This window comes from Nanorana parkeri, unplaced genomic scaffold, assembly GCF_000935625.1.
Source record: "Nanorana parkeri isolate BGI_ZX_2015 unplaced genomic scaffold, ASM93562v1 scaffold1341, whole genome shotgun sequence".
In the NCBI taxonomy this organism is placed as follows: Eukaryota; Metazoa; Chordata; class Amphibia; order Anura; family Dicroglossidae; genus Nanorana; species Nanorana parkeri.
In genome coordinates, this window is record NW_017307609.1 from 261277 (window position 1) to 270700 (window position 9424).

The 9424-nt window shown below is 47.3% G+C and overlaps 1 protein-coding gene across 3 annotated transcripts in view; it reads left to right on the forward strand.

The window, feature by feature from the left end:
• Positions 1-9424, forward strand: part of TRIM33 (tripartite motif containing 33) — a 110711-nt gene that overhangs the window by 49755 nt on the left and 51532 nt on the right. For all 3 annotated transcript variants that reach the window (XM_018569479.1, XM_018569477.1, XM_018569478.1), the window contains exon 5: positions 5666-5782. In XM_018569479.1, the coding sequence (XP_018424981.1) occupies positions 5666-5782 (117 nt within the window). The remainder of the gene's footprint in view (positions 1-5665; positions 5783-9424) is intronic.

The window sequence follows — 9424 nt, forward strand, 5'->3', positions numbered from 1 at the left end:
TAACTCCTTCATGGCACACCCAGCGTTACCACACAACCCCAAAAGCCCCATGGCTTTGTGGGGTCTCACCAGGGTAGCAGATTTTGCCTTGTACACACATGCGATGACTCACCGGCCCAAGAGTGAGGAGGAGACTCAGCCCAAGTGATTCCGTCAGGTAACGAAGGGAAGGGGGAGTAGTCTGTCCGTGACGTCACCGGACTCCTCCCTCCCCTTCGTTACCCATCACGGATAACTACATCACCCGACTCCTCCCCCCTTCCCTTCGTTAGCCGACAGAGCCACTCGGGGAAGGGGGGAGGAGTCCGGTGACGTCGATGTCCGTGACGTCACCGGATCTCCGACGGAAGACCCGGAAGCCGGCGGAGAGGTGAGTAACTTTGATCGATCAAAATAATTTTGATCGATCAAAGAAATTAACGATTTATTGACGGCACACTAGTGTGCCGCGGCACAGTGGTTGAAAAACGCTGCACTAGAGGATGTGGGGCCCTCAGGCAACCCTCGTGATGTCTGTTTCTGATTGGTCAGAGGCATTCACACCAGTGGCCTGCTAGAGGTCATTTTGTAGGGCTCTGGCAGTGCTCATTCTGTGCCTCTTTGCACAAAGGAGCTGATACCGGTCCTGCTGATCGGTTAAGGACCTTCTATGACCCTGTCCAGCTCCTGGAGTAACTGCCTGTGTTTTGAAATCTCCATGCTCTTGAGGCTGTGCTGGGAGACACAGCAAACCTTCTGGCAGTGGCACGTATTGCTGTGGCATCCTGGAGAAGTTGGCATGCCTGTGCAACCTCTATAGGGTCCAGGTATCTCCTCATGCTACCAGTAGTGACACTGACTCTAGCCAAATGCAAAATTAGTAAAAAAAAAAACAGCCAGAAAAGATGAGTAGGGAAAAAAAGATCAGTGGCCTCCACCTGTAAAACCATTCCTGTTTTGGAGGTTGTCTCATTGTTGCCCATCTAGTGCACCTGTTAATTTCATTAACAGCCCGCTCTGCGACTTAACTGACCTGATCAATATCCCAGGAGTTTAATTGACTTGATGCTATACTCTGCTTTAAAAAGTGTTCCTTTCATTTTTTTTGAGCAGTGTATTTCTTTACGTTTTTGTCCAAGCGCTTATAGTATGTTTCCAAACAGCTGGCTCCATGTCTCTGAGCTCTGCTTCCCTGAACCTCCTGTCCACTACAAGATCACAAGAGCAGTAGAGCAGTCTCCAGCAGCTGTTCATCTACTAGCATGGAGAACAGTGGAGTGAGGAGCAGAGAAGTGGCATGCCTTGCCTTGTCTGTGTCATCTTCCAGGACAGCCAATGAGAGGAAGAGGAACAGGAAACACATCAACCACATTAAATAAAAAGGCACCTCCTTCCACCTCAATTCAGTTTTTTTGTGTTTCCTCCGGCTACACAGGGACATCGTAATGTTTGTTATTTTAGGGCTCAAGTTATATTTGCCTTAGGGCAGTCCTAACCTTGGTATGTGTTGGGACCTACTCGAGGTATTGCCTGCTGCAGCGCATACAGGGATTCCCTATCGGACCCCCATCCGATGATTGGCCAAGGTTTACCCTCTTGGGACAGCACAGTGACAGCACCAGTCGGAAGAGTTTTACCTGAGAGGCTTGGTCAAGACGCGGTTGTAACCCTGGTTGGGCTCGCGCGGGAGGGTTAGTGGCGTCTCTAGGCTGTTGCGGCTGAGAGCTGGGAAGGTGGCGTATGTCACATTGAGGTTGCCTTAGCGCTCGGCGCATCATCAGTAGGTGACGCAGTTCCGGTGCGTCGTTTCCAGGTTCCGGAACGCCAGCTGAGCGCTGGTCAGCGCATAAAAGGCGCTCATGCGGACACAGCCAGCATGTGAGGATCGGAGGGGAAAGTTCTCACAGCAAACGCCGCTCAACTGCGACTATTGCAGCGGCACAGCTTTTACACCAACCGGGACCACATACGGCCAGTGGAGGACGTCGGGAGTGGGCCGAGTGAGTGCAGTCGGCAGTGAGCTGAAAATGCCCACGGATGCCGGACCTGGTGCTGCTTCTCCAGATCTGGGAGAGCATGGCGCTAAGGTAGGCGAGTTTTTTGTGAGGATTCTCCTCTACCTTTACCCTGCTTGTTTTGGGGACCTGCATATACAGGACAAGCTTGGGTAGTGATGTAAACATTGATTGCATGTTGGGAGGAGCACTGGCTGGCATCCTTCTTGTCTTACACAGGTTAAAGTCACAGAGGATAAAGCCCTTGCTGAAGCTGGTTGCTCTCGCCCAAAGGGGAAAAAGTGAGCTTCTTGTAATGCCAAGATGTCATCTTCATGGTCCAAACCCTTATGTAAAGGCTGTTTAGAGAAAATGGTTGCCAAAGAATCGGCAGGGATGTTCAAGGGTCTGATGGATTCTATGAGGGAGGAAATTGTTACTACGTTTACTCTTTCATGTCCTTAATACAGAACCCAGTGGGAACGCTAGTGGAACACTAGTCTGCCAGGAACATCGGGGGAAGGTAGCTCGGTGGGCTACGCAGAGAGGTGCGTAAGCAGGCGCCCAGTGAATCCTCGGCCTCTCAGGTAGAGTCAGAGGATCAGGAAGATTCAGAGGGTGACGAACAGAGCGGTAGAGCTACAAAATTCCTATTCCCTTCCTTTGAGACAGGTGAGCTGTTGAAGACTTTATGGGATACTTTAGGTATTAAGGAGGAGTCCGCTGAGCTGTGAGTGCATGATAAGCTTTACAAAGGACTCCAAACTAAAAAAGGTCGTACCTTCCCAGTTCACAAATCCCTATCGGAACTGATCCAGGAAGAGTGGAAGCACCCAGAGAAAAGAATGTTTTTCTCGGCAGGTCACAAGCGTAGATTCCCATTTGCGGAGGGGGATTCAGGCCTGTGAGAGAAATGCCCGAAACTAGATGCGTCTTTATCGAAGGTCTCCAAAAAGACAGATTTGTCATTTTGAAGATATGGGGGCATTGAAGGACCCGATGGATAGGAAAGCCGAGGCTTTGCTCAGAAAGGGATGGAAATCGGCTAGTGCTGGTTTTTTTTTTTTTTTTTAACAAAATTTTTTTTTCTGTTTTAGCAGTCAACCCTCATCGGGTATGACCACAACGTACCAGGAAATTCAATACAGATAATACGAGGTTTTCTCTAGTGCTGGTTTTAAACCAGGGCTGGCCATTACTTGTGTGGCCAGGACTTTTGAGTGTGTGTCTCTGAACCAGCTTCAAGCACATCGGGAGTCTGGTACTGATCGAGATCAGCTGCTGGAATCCCTCCCCGTGCTGAGCAAGGCAGCTGCTTACATTGCTGACGCTTCAGCTGAGTCAGTCAGGCATTGATCAACTCCTCTAGGAGGTCTTTGTGGCTCAAGATGTGGCCAGGGGATGCAGCCTCCAAGGCAAAATTGTGCGGACTACCTTTCAGAGGTGACTTACTTTTTGGGCAGGAGTAGGAGGCGGTTTTAGACAGATCCGCGGACAAGAAGAAAGGGTTTCCGTTGCCTCCCAAGCAGCAGCGGAAAAAGTTTTTTCGTGGCCAAAGGGGGCAAAACTTCCGCAAAGGGAAGAAACAGGACCCGTCTAAAGGGTGGGCGTTTAAAAAGGGAAAATCAAAAGGAAATTTCCTCTTTAACCCCCCACAGGTGCTAGGATGAAGGAAAGGACCTCCACGGTAGTTTTCTCAGAGATACTGCCGGTGCCAAGAGCCACTCCGGACAGACAGCGCGAGTTGAGGGAGCTTAACAAGTGGCTCCGGAGCTGGTGTCAGAAGGAAGGTTTTGGTTTCCTGGAGAACTGGGCTGACTTCGCAGTCGGCTATCGGCTCTTCAGCCGAGACGGGCTGCATCTTAATGGGAAAGGTGCAGCATTCCTGGGGGGGAAAATGGTAGAAAGACTGGAGGAGCTTTTAAACTAGGAAGTGGGGGGGAGGGTATAAAAATAAAATCACTTATATTTTTATACCCTAATTTAATCATAATAATTTAATCATAGGTAAAAATAACACAAAGTAGTAAAGGAGTTCATAATAGTGGGCTCACTCCAGTCAATATAGGAAGAATTCTTCCCACTCTGGGTGGGGCTGACCAACAACAAGTTTATTTTGGAACTGGTTGAGACCGGTTACAAAATAGAATTGACGGAGTACCTGTTATTGTACGGGTACCTGTTCTAGAAGAGCGGAGGGGATTTTATTCCCACATCTTTTCCAGGATAAAACCCTCTGGAAAGTGCAGACTGACCCTAAATCTGCAGCCTCTAAACAGGGTGGTACTGTACAAAAAATTCCGTATGGAATCAATCTTTTCGATACAAGAGTTGCTGCCTCCAGGATCTTTTTTAGCGACTAGACCTCGGAGATGCTTATTTTCACATTTCAGTAAGAGTCGTCCCAATACCTGCTGAGATTCGCTTTCCGGGGACCAGCAGGGGTTCTGCAATTTCAATACAGGGCTCTGCCATTCGGCCTTTCCTCTTCGCCTCGTATCTTTACCAAAGTGTTGGCAGAAACTCTAGCCCCCCTAAGATGGGAGGTCGGCCAAGTATGGTGGTGGTCGTTCCATACTTGGCCGACCTCCTGTTTTTTGCACCGTCTGAGATCTTACTCCAACAAAAACTGGAGCTGGCGATATAACACTTGGAAAGTCTGGGTTGGTTGGTGAACCGGGAAAAGTCACAGCTGGTCCCCTCACAGACCGTAAAGTTTTTAGGTTATTGGATCAATACTCGGGACATGACGATTACATTACCGGTGGAAAAAGTGTCTTTGCTGTCAGAGGAGACATGGAGACTGAAGTTGCTAAGCGACGTCTCAGTCAGATCGGTAATGAGGGTGGTGGGGCTGATGACGTCAGACATCCCAGCAGTTACCTGGGCACAATTCCATTCAAGGCCGCTACAGAATTGGCTTTTGAGTATCTGGGGAGGTCGACAAGAAGACCTAGACAAGGTAGTCCACAAAACTTGATGCGATCAAGCAATCCCTCCTGTGGTGGATGGAGTGTCGGAACCTCTCAGTAAGCAGGCTGTGGTGCCAGCCAGCACCTTTGATAGTCAGGACGGATGCCAGTGCCTGGGGGTGGGGGGCCCACTGCCATGGAGCACATTTGGCAGAGCACGTGGTAACACGCATGGAGAATCAAGTCATCAAACTGGAGAGAGTTAAAGGCGATAGGGCTGGCCCTCTACCATTTTCAAGATATTTTAGCAGGCCACCATGTAGTGGCCTCGGACAATGCTGCAGCGGTCGCATATATAAACAAGCAGGGGGAGACGCACTCACATGGTTTGATGGCTTTGACAGTGGAAATGCCAAATAGTATTTTTAGCCCATTCTGAGCCTTTCCCTGTTTGGACTGTAGTTCAACACCCCCTTTCCTCGTTTATAACAAGTAGTGTGTTTTGTTGTTCACCAGGGGTGAACTCAAGCAAGGCTGATAACAGTGCTTGAGATTTAAGTGCAGCAGTGTTTGTCCGCTTACTACAGAAAGTTAGCAACTAGATTTTTAGAAGAATGTATCTGTATTTGTTCTCATTGTACCTTCTTATTATGCACTGTAGCCTGTATTGATGACTGCATTTTTATTTTACTAAAGGAAACAACCAAAGATATGCTGATAGATAAATTTCTAGAAAAAAAAAACCAGTGCAATTAAACTTCCATGTTTTCCATTTACCAGGTACCAGTTTTTGGAAGAGGCATTTCAGAACCAGAAAGGTGCTATTGAAAACCTCTTGGCAAAGCTTCTGGAGAAGAAAAATTATGTGCATTTTGCTGCTACTCAGGTTCAGAACAGGTAGATTTTTTTTTTCTTGCATTCTTAGAATCCTAATTGCTTCCATATGCATGTAACAGATTTCCATATGCAGCAGTCTGTCCATAGCATCAGGATCACAGATATTATCCAAGTTGCCCAGCAGAAGTGGCAATTACTGGATTGGGAAACCCTTTATTACATGGGTGCTGGTGCTTACATTGGTTGTTTATTCATTTGGCTTGAGCCTTTTTTCACTTGTTACTGCTTAAAAAATGTTTATCAAGAGTTGAGCTTCAATTTTGTTAACTCCTTCATGACCAGTGACGTATGTAACACGGCTTATTTCAAGTGATAAGGTGATACTAGGGGTCTTTTGGACCCCCAGTATTGCCTTAAAGAGTACCTGTCACTGCCAATATGCTATCACATGGGGGTTTGTAAGCCCCCCTATGTGATAGCAATTAAAGTTAAAAAAAATAGTTTTTTTAAAATTAAATTAATATGAAATCAAATGCAAAAATAAATGTCACGCGCATCTTCACGTAAACACGTGTCGGGTGCGCCTACGTATAAAAAACAACTATCGCGCTACACATGTTGGCCATCGCCACGCACGCCGGAGTGAGACCAATAATTCTAGGGCCAATATTTGCGTGCATTTCTAAACTGATGACCTGCAGTGGCCTTTAAAGCGTCAACTATGGACTTTTTGGGGAACTGAATTCTGTTGCAGTTTCACCGACGCACACAATTTTTAACCTGGGCATGTTGGGTATCTATTTACTCGTTGAATCCTCATCTTCTATATTTTATATTTTTTTTAAAATGGGTATTGTGTTTTGAGGCATTGAAATGCATTTTTCACACAATTTTGGGGTTTGATAACGAGAAAATATATAATGTTTTGGGGTTTCCAGTAATTTTCAGGCCTAAATTGTGGATTATAACATATAAACAAAAAATGGCCTCGGTCATGAAGGGGTTAAATACCACTTAAAACTTAATTTCCTGCTCGGATTACCGAGTTCTATAGGGAGCTGTTGCTGCATTTCACTGCACAGCAAACAGTTTTCATTAAAAATAAAGCCACACCATTTTTTTTTTCTCTCCCGTTCATTGAAGGACACAGGCAACAGATCGTAGATCCTGAATGGTAGGGTAATATCGCCACCTGCAGGAGAAGGACGCTAGGCACAAAACTAAAGACCAGTTACAGCCTAGGGGCGGCCCCTGCATGTTTTTTTCCCATCCAGCTGTGGTGGACCTTTTTGTCCCAGGGGGTGATTGTGCCGGTTCCGTCCTCAGAGGTTCAAAGGGTTTTATTCAAACCTATTTACTGTGCCCAAGCAAGAGGGGGTGTGGCCCATCCTGGACCTCAAGCGTTTGAACACCTTCGTGTGGGCCCGTCGGTTCCGGATGGAGTCGATCCGTTCCGTGGCGGCCTGGCTTCGTCAGGGATATCTTCTGGCCTCCATCGATATTCAGGATGCATACCCTCATGTACCCGTTTGCGAGTCTCATCAGCGGTATCTACGTTTCGCGGTGGGGGAGGACCATTTTCAGTTTGTGGTGCTGCCCTTCGGCTGGCGTCGGCCCCACGTGTTTTCACCAAGGTGCTGGCCCCGATCCTGGCGCTGTCGCGTTGTCGGTGGTTTCGATTGTGGGGTGCCTGGACGATCTGCTCCTACGGGCAGAGTCACATTCTTCGATGGTGACGGCTCTGGGGGTCACGGTGCGGTCCTTGGAGGAGTTCGGGTGGCTGCTGAACATGTGAAAGTCTTGCCTGGTGACCTCTCCACGCCTGGAGTATCTGGGTTTGGTTCTGGACACTGTCGCGGCCCGGGTCTTTCTCCCTCGGGACGAGCTCCTGAAACTCCGTTCCAAGGTCCAGCTACTGAGGACTCGCCAGTGGTCGCCCATACGGGTTTGCGTGCAGGTCCTGGGTCTCATGGGGCCTCCTTCGAGACGGTGCCCTTTACGCAACATCATACCAGGACCCTGCAGGGGAACATCCTGGTACAGTGGGACAAGTCCCCCCTGTCCTTGGACAGGGAGATTCGGATCTCTCGGGTGGCAAGGACCTCCCTGCGGTGGTGGCTTCAATCTCCGGCCTTCGTGCGGGGGAAGTCTTTCCTTCCCGTGCACTGGACGGTGGTCACCACTGACGTCTGCCTTTTGGGGCTGGGGCAGGGTCCTGGGCTCCTTGACCGTGCAGGGTCATTGATCGTCGGTGGACCCGGGGGAGTGGTCTCTGCACCCGGCGGTTTTTCGGCAGCTGTGTAGTCGCTGGGGGACGCCGGAGGTGGATCTTCTGGCGTCTCGGTTCAACCGGAAAGTGGACAGGTGTGTGGCCCGGGTCCTGGATCCCTGGGCGGTGCAGTGGATGCCCTGGTGGCTCCTTGGGGTCCTTACGGTCTACTTTACAACTTCCCCCTCTGTATCTGTTGCCTCGGCTGCGTCGGATCGCGGCCGAGGGCGTCACCGTCATCCAGTAACCCCTTAAGGACGGAGGCAATTTTCCAAGTTCTAAAAGTAACCATACAATTTGAGTTCAACCGTAATTTACCTCTTTCACATTAAGGGCACGCACACTTATTGTATATTGTTTTTTTGAAGACAACACGGGGCTTTCGTTTGACAACAAATAATTACAAATGAACTGTAATTATATATGACTAACATTTTACCAATTATGATAAATTAAGACATTTTCATTTTTCCCCAAACATGCACACATACATTTTATTGGGAATATCATAATACTGATGTTTTACTGCAATAAAACACCCATAATTGTATTCTACAATGTCCCATGTGTACATCAATACCCCCATTGTACAGGATTACAGGGGTTTATGGGACTTACAGAACCAAATATGGGGCTTTCCCATTTCAGTCATCATGCATGGAATTTCGTCACATTGCATTTCTGGGCCTATAGTATGGTCCACTTTTTGAGCAAAATTTTAATTAACCACTTAAAGGCCATGGTGTTTTACCCCCTTCCTGGCCAGGCCATTTTGCAGTATTCAGCGCTGCGGTACTTTGACTGATTATTCCGTCATGCAACGCTGTACTGAAATGAATTTCATACCATTTTTCGGGGACAGATAGAGCTTTCTTTTAGTGGTATTTAATCACCACTGGGGTTTTTATTTTTTACTATATAACAAAAAAAGTACCCTAAATTTTGAAAAAAAACCCATGTTTCCCTATAAAATGTTATGAAACATTTATTTTCACCCCAATTTTTTGGTATAATATAAAAGACGGGGTCACGTCGGGTAAATAGACACTAAACATGTCAACCTTTAAAATTGTGCCCGCCCGCGAAATCGCAGAAAACTTCCCGCAACCAAAATTGGCCATAGGCGACGCTTTAAACGTATTTACCGCTCATCAGTTTAGTGTCATCAGTGATTGATGGCCCTAGAATTATTGTTCTCACTGCGACGTTCGCGGCGATATGTAACATGCTGCATAATGGGCGCAATTGTCGTTTTTGTACATAGGCGCACCCGACGCATGTTTGCGTGTGTATGTGGGGGGGCGGGGGACTTTAAAACATTTTTTGTTATTTTGTTTAATTATTATTTGAAATATTTTTTTTTAGCTTCTTTATTTTTTTTGAATGCTGTAATTTTTTTTAAACTTTTTTTTTTTTTTTTTTTTTTTTTTTTT